This window comes from Zosterops lateralis (genome assembly GCF_965231275.1).
Source record: "Zosterops lateralis genome assembly, chromosome: Z".
Classification (NCBI taxonomy): domain Eukaryota; kingdom Metazoa; phylum Chordata; class Aves; order Passeriformes; family Zosteropidae; genus Zosterops; species Zosterops lateralis.
The window spans coordinates 31,430,376-31,444,442 of NC_139800.1; the positions used below are offsets into that span (position 1 = coordinate 31,430,376).

Genomic DNA, 14,067 nt, shown 5'->3' on the forward strand with positions numbered 1-14,067 from the left:
TATAGAAAAAAATAAAATGAAAAAAAATTGATCAGATTTGTACTAAATTTAGCAACTTTATTAAAATCTCACTGTTTTTCCTATGGGTTTCTTTTTCTTTTACTGCATTTCCTAAGCAGACAGGGTCCTCCTCTATCTAGAACAATGTTAGTATTCTGGTCAAATATGAGAAACAAGTATTTACTTTACCTCTTGATGCTGAAGTGTCTCTGAAGTACATTGTGAAGCCTCTACTGACTTTGCAGGGCAAACAGCCATCTGATTTACTGCATCTTTGTTTCTGCAACATATTCAGTTAAAGACTGTAGTGAGAAGGCAATAGTAGTGCCCTGTATTTCTTAGGACAAGTTTAAGTCTGGATCTTAATTTCTGGTACTCACAACACATATATCTAAAGAAACCTCCAAGACATATTTAACAAGTGTGTTCAAAACCACATCTATGTTATCAATATCAAAAATAACAAACACTGTGTGAAACTTAAGCACATTAAAAATCAAATCTTTTCAGCCAAACCTTTAACCAGAACTTACCTGATAAAAATTACTTTAACTTTAGATGGTGCACATTTGATTATTGAAGAAGCATTCTGATGAGTCCTTCCATAAAGGATTTGGCCATTTATCTAGATGAGGAAAGGTAACAATTATTTATGAAAATATTTTAATTCTTTGCACTTAAACTAATTTTTAAGCCTTAAAAAAATCCATATCACTGACTACGCAGCAGCTGTATAAAAATAAGAAAGTTATGTTATGTCCTACTTTCACAGCCTTCTTCCAGTAAAAATATTCACTATAGTTTGACTTCACACTAACACTGTCATAGTGCTAAAAATGTCATTCTCTGAGTTATATTGGGTTGGCTTGGCACATCATCTATTTTCACTTGGCATTGATCACTTCATGACAGGGTCATGAGCAATTCTAACCATAACAAATAAATGAATTGCTTATGTTCTGCAATGAGATTGCTATTATTTATTCATTCTCAGGGATCCAAATCCCTGAGCCAGGAACCTTATACACAGAAGTCTGAACACTGGCACATTTAGCAGAGTTTTAAATTAGATTTGATGAGGAAGAAGGAAGGGGGATGTATTTCTGTACTTCTGTGTGAGAGGAACCAGGAAACACCGACACTTTAGGAAGCTGCAAAGACAATTGTAAATTGACCCAAATGAACTAGGGAGGCTTCTTCTCAAAAAGGTAAAGAGGTTGGTTGATAATCCAGCTTAAGTGCCTCTACACCAATATGGGCAGCATGGGTAACAAGCAAGAGGAACTGGAAACCAGTTCCTCAACTGCACCAGAATGGTGCAATTCAAAGCCTATAATCTAGCTGCTCTCATAGAAACTTGGTGGGAGGAATCACACAACTGGGACATTTCAATCAAGGGCTACAACCTTCTCAGAAGAAGAGGCTGGGAAGGAGGGCATATGTGCTGCGCTCTGTGTTAAGGGATTGATAGATTTTGAAGAGCTGCTTCTGAGAAACAGCCACAAACTGCTCAAGAGCCTGTGGGTCCTTGAGAAATGAAGGACAGCATCTATGAGAGACACCTTGTAGCTGAGGTCCATCACAGGCTGCCTGATCACAGCAACCCTGTTGACAAGACTTCTGGCTTCAGAAATCATTATGCTTGCAGGCTCTCATCCTGATGGAGGATTTCAACCGCCTGCATGCCTGCCAGGAAAGCGGTACAAGCTGATTGTAAGCAATCCAGAAGACTCCTGGAGTGCACGGAGGACAACTTCCTGGTTCCTGTATTGGACAAACCAACCAGAGAAGCAGTGTTACTGGACCAATGCTCACCAGAGCTCATTAGAAAGACTGGAGGCATTAGAAAGGCTGGAGGCAGCCTCAGGTGTAGTGACCATATCCTGGTTAAATCACTGATCTCAAGGAACACAGGTTTGCAAAAGAGCAGAGTCAGAACTGAGCCTGATCTTTAGAATAATGGATTTCCAGCTGTTAAAATAACTAGTGGATGAGATTCCCTCAGAAACTGTCCTTAGGGATAGAGGACCTCACCAGAGCTAGTAGCTTTTTGAGTTTACTCCCTCTACTCTGCCCAGCCAAGACCCTACCTCAAGTAGTGCATCCAGTTATGGAGTTCTCAGCACAAAAAAGATGTGGATCTGTCAGAGCAGGAGGGGCATGAATATGATCAGAGGGCTGGAGCACTTCTCCTGTGAAGACAGGCTGAGAGAGTTGTGGTTGTTTAGCCTGGAGAAGAGAAAGCTCTAAGGGGACCTTATTGCAGCATTCCAGAAGTTAAAGGGGCTTACAAAAAAGAGGAACAGTAACTTTTTACATGGGGTGATAGGGATATGACATGGGGCAATGGTTTTAAACTGAAAGAAGCAAATTTTAGATTAGATCAGGAAAAAACTCTTTACCCAGAGGATAGTGAGGCACTGGAACAGGTTGCCCAGAGAAGCTGTGGATGCTCCATCCCTGGAAGTGTTCAAGGCCAGATTGAATGGGACCTGAGCAACTTGATCTGGCAATCCAGGTCATTGAGGAAGACTTGCAAGTAGACAGTCCTTAAGGTTCCTTCTAACCAAAGCCATTCTATGACTCCACACTTACTATCTAAAGATGTGACCAGGCAATCTTTTTTCCATTTGGCAGAGCAGATTAACCACTATAACACTTTGAAGTACATACGATTCAGGTAGGAGAGGAGCTATCACTGTGAATTTGCAGACTAAGGCCATTATTTGCTAGCATTTCATTAGTTGCATTTTTTCTTGAAAACAGAAAACCATTGTGCTGAAGTTAACTCAAGAAAAGAGAAATTATTGAAAAAGGATGGTTTGGACCTACATAAAGGGAAAATAATAAAATGCACACAGGTAGTACTAACAGAAGCAGAGACACGGCAAAGCAACAGATGCAAGACACTGTTCTGAGGGCTAAGCATAACATCAACCACCTCTTATGCCGGGTGTGTGCATAAGGCATGGTCACAGGGATACTGAGCCCTCTAATTTACACTGGAGTTCACAACCTAAATGGAGCATTCCCTGCAGTGTCTGCCACAGTCTTGTGAAAAATACATGGTCAGACTGCCAAGTGGGGGGATGGAACATGGCCCTCAATGCTGATGGACAGCTACTTGGGAATATAGGGAGCAAGCTCAGATGTCTCCTCTCAGAAGAGCCAGAGGCAATTTCTTAGCATTAGTCATCAAGTTTACAGTGTGGACAGTAAGCAACAAATCACAAAACGATAGATTCAGACAGATGTGCTTCAGCATGTTTTCAGAATATTCCACCTCTTCAACATTAGGATTTTAAAAACAGGTATTTCAAGTTAACTGTCTCACAAACTAGAGTGCAACACAGTTCCCTCCATGAGACTTGGTCCACAGTGCCACAAATCCCTTAACTTCTGTCCTAGTCTGCAAGTTCATAATTTACTTTCTCAATGTCTCCCTCAAGCTCTGTTCGAGTTCACCATTCCCTCTTGGTACCATTCCCCCAGTACATCCTCGAACATCTCCACATATGGCTTTGAAGTTACACAAAGCATTTCTGTGAGAGTAGTATTACCTAATGCTATCAGAAAGAATGGGAAAAGCTATGTCACTGTAGGACACAAAAGAAAGATGAGAGACTCCAAATATTTCAGAAGGCAAAGAGCATAGAAAAAAAAATTATTGTCTAATTATTACTACATTTTATAAGGTGTTCCAATACAGACTTAACATGATTGGTGAATAGGAAGGACACCTCTCTAATCCCACTGGTTAAACTAGAGAAACAGCAAAACACCACCTGGAGAAAGATTGTTTTGAGAAAGGGTAGTTGTTTGCAAAGGTTGTTTTGAGAAGAAGCTTGAGAATTTTTTCCTTGGGAAAAAGTTAGCAGCTGCTAGCAGGCTAAAATCTCTCACATCCAGAAACATCAGGCCCACAAAGCTATAGTAGGGCATACATCTCAAAGTATCATCAACAGGGCTGTGGGAATATAGAAACATAAGTTATGCTCACATATGTATTTGAAATGTTACATGTGTAGTGGTTCAGTCACTCCACTCCACTAGAAAATAGCATCCAAACACATCATGAGTTAGGAGTCCAAAATAAAAAGAGATCTGTTCCTGTTTCCCCAATTTAATTTCCATATTCTGTGTTACACAATATAAAAATATTCTGCTATTATCATATTTCTAGTAAACAGAGAAGTAATAAGAAAGTCTGGAGTACTCCACAGATGGACTGGAGGACTTCAGTATTTTTCACAGTCTACAATTCACTGCCATTCCATACATCTCTGTAACTCAGAAACTGCTATCATCCCACATTCAACACACCTTCATAGAGAACTGCAGAATCTTCTGAGCTGAAAGGGATCCACAAAGATCATTGAGTCCAACTCTAAAACGAATGGTGCATTCAGGGATCTAACCCACAATCTGGTGTTATTATTGATGCCTTAAGCTTTAGCTTTCATTTTTCTCAGATTCTGTGCTGCCTAGGTGTGTAGCTCTGAGCCTCATATTAAGTGCTAGTCAGTTCTCTTCACAGAGTAAGTAGATAAAAAAAATCCTTTTCCAGCTTGAGACTAAGGACAACTGTTACAAGTTTCAGGCCCAAAAAAGCATAAACAACAGGGGGCTGAGGGGAGAGAACAAGGCAGATGGAACTCCATAATCTGAAGCTATAATTGGACAATTAACAATTTGCAAACGGACCAAAAAAACACAGACTTAGAAAAGTGTGAAACCTCTTGACCGCTTGTCCATTTTGTGACCATTTTGGGTCCATTTTGGGTGTAGCCCTGGCCAAACTCTTGTACTGCTGAAGGTATATCCTTTAAGGCCTTTTAATAAATACCTACTTTATTCTTTTAGCTCTGTCTAGGCTCTGTTCCAGGTCAGCCTTCTCAAGGCATCCTTATAACCAGGAAAAAAACCACTAGACCTATTTGGCATACATCTATGATAGCATAGTGGTATGAACTTGGATAAATTTGGTATTTCAAAGTCCACTGAAAAACATATATATTTCAGCAAGAATCTGGTATTTTAAGTCAGTACATTTAGGCTTCAGTACAAATTGCAAGAACTCACCTCTAGCAACTCATCTGCAATCTGTAACCTGCCATCTTTTCCAGCTGCTCCATTTGGATCAATTCCCACTATAAAGACACTCATCCTGGATCGGTCTTTGTTACCAGCAAGACTAAGTCCCAGACCTGTCTTTCCTTTTTCCAGTTCAATCATATGTAGTTCCCCTGGTAGATTTCCATAGCGCTGCATGATCTTTTCTAAATGTAAAAGTGTGGGTAGCAAAGGTTGGATTTATATTAGAAAATTTCACAACTAGAGAGTCAAGATCAGTCCTCAGTGGGCAGTATCTGACAGAAGACCAAAATGGATGATTAAATTTTCAGTGTAAATCACATCTTCTTTTAAATTAAGGCTTAGGTGATTTACAATAATATTTCTAGCTTGTTGTTTTCCTTATAACTTCAGAAAACATTCTACCTTTTCTTAAAAAATAAGTTCATACACAAAAGAAGTAATCTTCTCTCCAGCAACATTTTCAGGCAACAGATACTATCACATTGACTATCACTACCAACAGTTACCTGGAGTACACTGAAATTCTTCAAGTAGTCCTACATTAAGTTTGAACCATAGAGAAAAGAAAGATTACAGTGCAATGGAGAAAAATAAATGAGTTTTATATTTAATTATGTGCATCTGACTAAGCACAACTAAAACAGCAACCTTAGCACCCAAACCATAATGGCACATGAGAAAGAAGCAGTTCAAACTAGATGCTCCACACTCTTACACAGTGCAATTTTAGCACTGAGTATTTCAAATACTATCACAAGAAAAAACTTACTCCAGCTGTAACCAAACTCATCCTCCTTCTCCACATCTTCTGGGACTCTGATAGAAGATGACTGTGCAACATCACAGGTCATTCCTGAAAATGCTGAAGGAGGGGGCAGAGGCAAGTTATAAAGCGAAGTCTTTTCTGGTTCTGCATCAGACTGACCAAATGCCTGTGGAGAGTAAGAAAAATGAAGTGGCTAAGAAGATGCAGGCTCTCTGTAGGGCAAACTAGTGTACAAAAATGTCAAAATGGCAATGTAACTATAGCTTCAAAGTTTCAATACCAAGCAGCTGAAACTCTAAATTAATAACATCACACAGAAAGGCAGAGAGATCAAAGACAGAAACAAACACTAGGCAAGGTAAGAAAAAAACATCACTCCAAAATGTATCTGGAAGCAAACAATTCACAGTAAAAGCCCAATTCAGTAAAGTTTTATGTGCCATTATATGTTTCAGAAAAATCTTTTTATGAAGATTCAAGTACTTTTGTTTTAATGCCAGATTCGTAAAAGACTTATAAACAATTTTATTTTTAAAAGTCATCACATATAATTTCCTCCCATCATATGCTTAGGAAGCCAAATATGAGGAAAGAGAAAGTAAACAAAAAACTGGGAACTTTCAAAAATATCTAGAGGAAAAAAAGCAGCTGGCATATTCACTGAAAGGACAGTTAAAACCCAGAATTATACAGATGATAACTGAAGAAATCCATATTGACTGGACTTCTTCAGTGTCATTTACTAGTTTCCTATAAGATGCACAGAGATCAAATAAAGAAGGATGCAGGTTAAATCACAAGAGGCAAATACATTTGGTCTTGATGTGTTCTATTCATATTCACAAAAAGTTAAGAGGTATAAATGCATGACTGCATGGTTAAATATAATTAAAATATAAATTAAATATAATTTTAATTAAAACCATTTTTATATCTAAAATAAATTAAAACATAATAGTGAAATGCCCAAATCCACAGACTTGCAAGCCTCCATTGAAGACAGTTTCCTTGAGGAATACAGACTATGATAAGGGATTTCACTACGTGAAATTTGTCTAATTTTGCCTTGCTTAGACTAAGCATGCAAGCAAGAAACTTCTCTCTGAATAGCATAATTCTTTAGCTTATGCATGCCCAAGAGACCTTGTTATTTGGCAGATCAGCTACCAAACTAAACAAAAGGAATTTTAAATGAAAACCAAGCATTTTTACAACATTCATGTTTTCAGGTGTGTTGCCCTAGCTTCATAACCCTATTCTCGTCATTTCAGTTCTCACTACCTCCATCAGAAAGTATGAACACAGTGTCTCAGATGGTGTCTTTAGGTGCCAAAATCAGTCAGGTAATAATCTCTTCATCAGAGGCAACAGTGAAATGGATAACAACATACACCTTGGAAGACTTATCAGCCTTCAGACTGAAGATGTTGAGAAACCTCAGAAGTTACCAGTTTAGTAATGTTGAAATTTAAGAAAGGTCCCATGTCTAAATAAAAATTACTTATCTTCACTCTGTAACTCCTAAGATATGAAGATATTGCAAATTCCCTATTCCAGTTCTCTCATTCTGCTTCTGCTTGAAAAAGATTTTCCTTTCATTTAAGAACTTGTTCTAGGAACTTAACTAAGAACACACTAAATGTCAAAAAGTGTGGGAAGTGACACCCAAGCCAATTTTTTTATAAAAATATATGTAAGTGTTGTATGAATTTTGTATCAAGTCACATTGCACCATGCTTGAAACCTAAGACAATGTCATCATCCTAAGATGGGATCCTAACACCCCTAAACTGAAGCAACAAAATTCTAGCACAGACATTGTCACCTACCAGAGTCAGAGAAGAGTAGAAACACTATCTAGTAACATTAAAATTTATTTTTCACAATCAAAAATGAATGTGTCCACAAAAGGAAAAGTTGGTAATACATCTCCACATCAAGGCGGGCAAAAGGGAAAAACATTCTAGAAGCACTCTTGTTTCAGTGTTCTTCCAAGAGTTTTACTAAAGCTAAATAACATCCTGGAGAAATGAGGAAATACAGTGTTGTGGTGGGCTGACCCTGGCTGGAGGCCCACTGAAGCTGCTCTATCACTCCCTTTTACAGCTGGACAGGGGAGAAAAAATACAAAACTCACCCCATAGGCTCCTCAACTATCATTATCTTGCAACACAAATCCAATACAAGTGTAAGGTCAAACCAGATCAGCAAACCTTAGCTTTTATGTTTTAAAACAATTAACATATTAATTTAGAGGCACCGTTTGTAAGCAACAGTGTTCAAGAACAGCAAAATTAAAAAAAAAAAGTCCAAAAAAAGGAACAAAATATTGGTGTAAAGGACCTCTGGAAGATTTGTAAAGTGTGGACGTAGGGCTACATCCTGACAGATCTGCACTTATTAACTGCAGCCACCACAATATGACCAACAAAAAAATGCAACTTTTTGTATCGTTGCAAATGCGTAACAACATAATACAATCTGAGGTTTACAGAAATGCTGAAATGAAAGTGAAAGCAAGGTTCCTTTGCAGGAGGGTAAAAACTGCACAAGAATGCCATTTGAGGGGAGGGGAACATGCCCTTCCTGCAGAACTTAGCCTGACACATTTGCACAGCCAGAAGCAGAAGCCACTCCCCACAGTTTACACACACATAAGACTTTTGCTCTCTGAATCGGGCAATGCACAAAAAACCTAAAAGGCTTTAACTCATGAAATACTTTCAGTGTGCCACACCACAGTATTTCATTGAATGTGCAAAGCATCCAACAGTTGCTGAACCTATTTAGCTACAGGGTCACTCTGATCACAGCCAGGCAAATACTGAAAATGGTAGCAAGTCTGGAACTTGAAAAAATGAAGGCACAGGCGGAAGAAGAAGCACTCCAGAAGTACTCCAGAAGTAATCACAGGCCATGTACAAATGTACAGCACACATACAGTAGCACCAACTGATGGGAATTAAGACAAACCTTGAATGGTGTGGGAGCAAAAGGGTTAGTTGGGGAACAACGGAAGGTAACCCTAATTGGATTCGATACCTCCTACAGTAACAGAAAACAGCAATCCACACGTTATAGCACCTTTGGCAACACACAGTACTATTAACCAACAACTCATTTTCAATTACAGATTTATTTTACTAATTGCAGCAACTTTATTAATTTGATTTATAAATGGACAGAAGTATTTAACGGGTTACTAAGGACCTGATTCATCAAAGTTTCTCACTATACATGCAACATGAGTTCAGAAAAGAGAGCAATGACAAAAGGCCATTCTTATATCAACACTAAGAAAGGAATTATATGTAAACTACAGGATCATCAGGTTTTCTTTCAAAATGCATGCAATGCTTTTCAGAAACAGTTTTGAAAATATAGAAAATGTAAGTCATCATTTATGTTACATGTCTACTCCCTTTCCTCAGAACTGTAACAAACACAAAAAGAGATTTCAAAACACACATGCAATCATACACCACATATCATAATTGTTTGTTGCACATTTAATATTTTTGACAACATGGGAAAATAGACAAAGGGCACAATCACTTCCAAGATGTAAAATGAGCTAGAAATTATTTTATTAAATCAAAAATGCATGCATATTAAGATTAAGAGTTTTTTATTAGAGTTTAACACTGTTCCCTTCGTGAACAACATGCAGAAAGTAAGTACTACCCAAAAAAAAAAAAAAAAGTCTAAGGTGTTTTTTTTTTTTATTTCCAAAGACATCAGCATCCTATTCAGGGTGCTTAAAAGAATTCTCAAGAAGCAGATGAGATGGAAAATATTTTTATGAAGCATCATTAAAAGAAAGCTGCCAGTTTGGTTTATTTTTTTTCATGCAAAAATAAAAGAGAGATATCAAAGCTGGAAAGTTATAACCACAAAACACTAAAAAGAAGTACATAGTAGCAAAACGCTTTACACTGATGAGAGAGTTACACTCAGTCGGTTTTTTAACATATACCTCAGGTACTGATCTTATAACTGAAAACCTACTCATTTGGTAGGCTTTGAATAGATCAGATTTAGTGATTATGATTAATGGAGCTGGCAGCTTATAACTCCTCCATAACTTTCCTATGTATATGCATGTCTGTGTCTTTTCAATTCACTACATAGAGTTCTCAAGATCATCAGCATAGCACATAACCCAAACTGGTACAAAAGAATTTAAATGCAGAGAGACAGCAATGGGAAAGAAGCACACATAGGATGTTTGATGAGTGAAAAGGTAGTGTGTCATCATCCAACCTTAGCAGTGTTGAACTGAGAATCAGCAAATGGGTTAGTGCTGCTGAAGACAGCTGGCCTACTGAAAACATTGTTCTGTGGGAAAGGCAGGGAAGGGTTCTAAAAGGAAAGCATAATAGAAAATGAGCAAAAAGAGTTTTAAATGAATCCTTTTCACTCATGAACAAAAACATATTAATTTAGTTGTTTGGGCTAACAAAACATGGTCCACATTCTACACTTGCAACAGATGCGTGAAATTGGACAAAACTGTATTTGCCCCGTGTTTCTGATGCTCTGTCAGCAGAGAGGAAAAGCACCAATTCCTCATGCCTGTTCTATATCACAAAGTACATCAAGTGCAGAATTATGCAGCATTTATGTGCTTCGATATTTTTACAATTTTTTCCAAACATCTCAGCATATGGGACACTCTTACACATTAATTAAATGAAAAAATTGTGAATTTCTGGGTTAAGATGAACACAAGTATCTGTAATAATGCAGTAGGTTTAGTTTTATTTTGAAAACCAGAGATCCTCATAATTTGATTTAACTTCTGTGGTAATACACTCACTGCTTATTTTGTAAAAGTGAGGGCTTAGGCATTTCTAAGCAGATTTCTTATCTATTAATACTTTTACTTCTCTTTTAAAGAACACTTTGTATATGTGCATTTGCATGTGTAACTGCCTGAACTCAATAAGCAATAGTTTATTGAAACTAAATACTCTGGTCTTCTCCCAAAGCAAGGTACTTTCTATCTTTTAACAGAAATAGTTAGACCAAATAAAAGGCTATCATTTGATCATTACTTATGCAGTTTTTGAGATCAGAATCTACTTAAGGAGGAAACAGCTCTGATTTCAAATAGTATGTTGTAAATACACTGTGTATACTTACAAGTAATTTCTACACTGGGTGTATCCATCTGGCAATTACCTGTAAGTCTTTAACACTGCTGGAAAATAGTATGGACGGGAATGTGAAAACCTTCCAGGAACATCTATATCAAGAGTAACTTAATCCAAAGGTACGGTGCTGCTTAAAAAATTTCTTAAAGCATTTTTTTTTAAATGCTCCTGAAAATAGTAAACACATCCCTAAACATTTATTTTAAAATACCATCTTGCAAAAAAGTAATTCCATTTGGTAAGACAACAAATGTCTTGGCTCTAGAGTATCTTCACCAGTAACAAAGTAATGCCATGAACTTCTCGCCAAGGCTTCTTCACTGTAAAGTCATTCAAAGTCAACAGGCTGTTTCCCTAGAGTACAAGAAGATTTTCTGCATATGTGATTCATATTTGATTTTGAATATTATAAAAAAAGGTTTGTGAAAAGCAAATTGTCACTGTAATCATCATATTACACTTTTAATAATTACACACGACCTGCATAGAATTTAAAAATGTATCTTTTTGAAATTTTACGCAATTAAAATAAGCATCACAAAAATTTCATATATCAACAGTAAAATCCTAGTAAAACAGGAAACAAAAATTCAGCTACAGTCATTCAAAACCTTGCCTTTTTTATTTTTGTCATGATGGCATAGCTCCTAAAATATTAGCACTAATACTAATCCATGCAACAGTATTATATTAATATGGACTGAGTAGTATGATAAAACATGGAACATTTTAATTTGCCTGAACAATTCAGTTTAGCATACTTTTTGTGCAGTCTAAGACAAGAGCAAATGCTAAAATAAAGGGAGTTCTCTCTTTAACTATTTCTTAAAATTCAAATCAAAGCCTAAAGTAACAGGATTTTTTCTGGGTTTTTTTTTTCTTTTCTCAACTAACTTCCATTCAGAATTTTATCAATGTGTCCAAGATGCTAAGTTGTCAGAAATTAGCTAGCATTCTGTACAACATAATGCTGTAACACTACTACGAGACCCTAATCAAAGTGACACATTGTTTCTTATTCAGAAATGCACAGAGGGTTTTTATGAAACACATACTACAGGGGGTTTAGTATGAAACACAGACTCAATGGGTAACTCCTTATTATCTAAACTATCACTATCTTTTCACAAGCCACTTGCATTATTCCAGCTGTTCTGGAGTATGCACAGTCTCTCTTTTACCTACTAAACCTGCATGAAAAAACAAAAGGAAGAAATGGACTCATTAGATATGTGTCACTTAAAACTGACTGCCTGCTTAAATACGTAAGAGTACCATAATAATTATAGCTTGTGTGTGCAGGCAGCTAGCTACTTGGCTGACTGGACATGAATGAAAGCAGGGAATTCCTTTATAAGATCTTATTATTAAGTACAAATGCAAGTTCTAAAAGATGAAAATAATAAACATAATCCCATTTATGAAGATCACAACATAATGCATGGGTACAGGAAGAGCATTTGCAATGTTTCTGCTTACAGTGAAACAAGAGTTTGTTAGCACAGAAGAAATAACCAACAAGCTTAATTTGAAAATAGAGAATAAAGAACTACAATCGAAAACAGCAAAGGAGCATTCTCTAAATAAATGTAGTGATAAAATAATGGCATCATTTCCATTCTAAATAGGCCTAAATATTCAGTAGTGGCAAGTCTGTTCACATCACAGCAAAAGCAAAAGTGTTACTTTAGTAGTTTGAGTGTCAATAATCAACATTCAATAAAGCTTTTTCATGCAACTTTACCTTAGATGACTGACGATAAAATGGGTTAGTAGTTTTCTGCCCACAGGGAGCAGAAGCTGAAGAAGGGCTATAAAGAGACTCTGGCTGGGGAACAAGAGTTATGAGACAGCTAGTAAATAAACATGCAGCTTACACAGACTCTACAACGAGGAAGATTAGTTTCTAGTGATGCAAGCAACTTAAAATAAAGCTCAGTAGCTTTTTTCTGCAATGTCCATGCAGTTTAGTGACGGAAAACTTCCGTGTACTTCTAGGTCCTTTCATCAACGTCCACAGAATTTTTTAACAGGTGCTGTATTTCTGCATGCGCTCCTCATACACGCTGTCAATCTCTAACAGATGGTTTTAGTTAGACTCCTACTCTGCCCCCCAACAAATTATCTTTCTTGAGGCTTTTCAAAATAGTTTGAGGACGGCGTGCTGGAGGGTATTTCCAAATCCAAATCAATTTCATTCTAAATGGAAATAATACTTAAATCAAATCTTTGTTCCTAAAATAGTTGAGATGGCACTTTCAGGATTAAATATCCCATTCCCAAATACCACCATCTTGAACATTTCCTTCATCTATTACTATGTATTACATCTCTTTTCACATTCTTTATGCTTACCCTTGGTCTGCTTATAATGCTCTGTACCATAAAGACTACAGGATTGCCTGCCTTCCGTATGGCTTCCACAGCTTGTTCGTGGCTGGCATCTCTGAGGTCAATTCCATCCACCTGTAATTGGAAGGCCTCATCTTAACATTGCAAAAAGCTATAAGAGTCATGAGTCAGTTCTGAGTTTTGATTAGTAAACTTTGACCAAAACCTAAGTCCAAACCTCTGTTTCTAGTGGACTTTTCTACTGACTTGGCCTGAGGTCCCTCAAACATAGGTTTAATATTTCCAAGAGCACTGACAGGATACTAAATAAATATTCTCTTATTCCTCTGTTTTAAGAACAGGTTTTTCAACATTTTTAGTTCAGACTCTGTAAGTTTTCCCACAAGTAATGTTACAGAAGAGATATGATAACACAGAAAAAGTAGGAGTGTTTACCAAATACTGCTTCCCATAAATCCCACCTCAAGAAAAAACTATTACCCAGGACTTTATGAGATTTACAAACTGAAACTTGTTAGATGCTGGAAAGTCTTTCATGATGGGGTAATATGCCAGTATACAGTATACTTTTTTTTTTTTTTTTTTTTTTTTTTTTTTTTTTTTTTTTTTTCTTTAAGCAAGATCAATTGTAGCTACTAGACACTTTCTTCAGAAGTTAATTTTTTAGGACAGAGCTGAAAACCTTTGTATCTTCTG

The 14,067-nt window shown here is 36.9% G+C and overlaps 1 protein-coding gene and 1 long non-coding RNA gene across 8 annotated transcripts in view; one reads left to right on the plus strand and one right to left on the minus strand.

Moving 5' to 3' along the window:
• LOC310922969 overlaps positions 1-14,067 on the plus strand; it is a 279,318-nt gene that overhangs the window by 46,139 nt on the left and 219,112 nt on the right. The window lies entirely within an intron of this gene.
• MPDZ (multiple PDZ domain crumbs cell polarity complex component) overlaps positions 1-14,067 on the minus strand; it is a 91,856-nt gene that overhangs the window by 15,032 nt on the left and 62,757 nt on the right. For 6 of the 7 annotated variants that reach the window (XM_083883090.1, XM_083883088.1, XM_083883087.1 and 3 more), the window contains 5 exons: positions 13,375-13,485; positions 5,867-6,029; positions 5,083-5,279; positions 534-625; positions 190-280 (listed from right to left, as the gene is read on the minus strand). In XM_083883090.1, coding sequence (XP_083739216.1) covers positions 190-280; positions 534-625; positions 5,083-5,279; positions 5,867-6,029; positions 13,375-13,485 — 654 coding nt within the window. The remainder of the gene's footprint in view (positions 1-189; positions 281-533; positions 626-5,082; positions 5,280-5,866; positions 6,030-13,374; positions 13,486-14,067) is intronic. The other variant, XM_083883089.1, reaches the window with a different exon arrangement.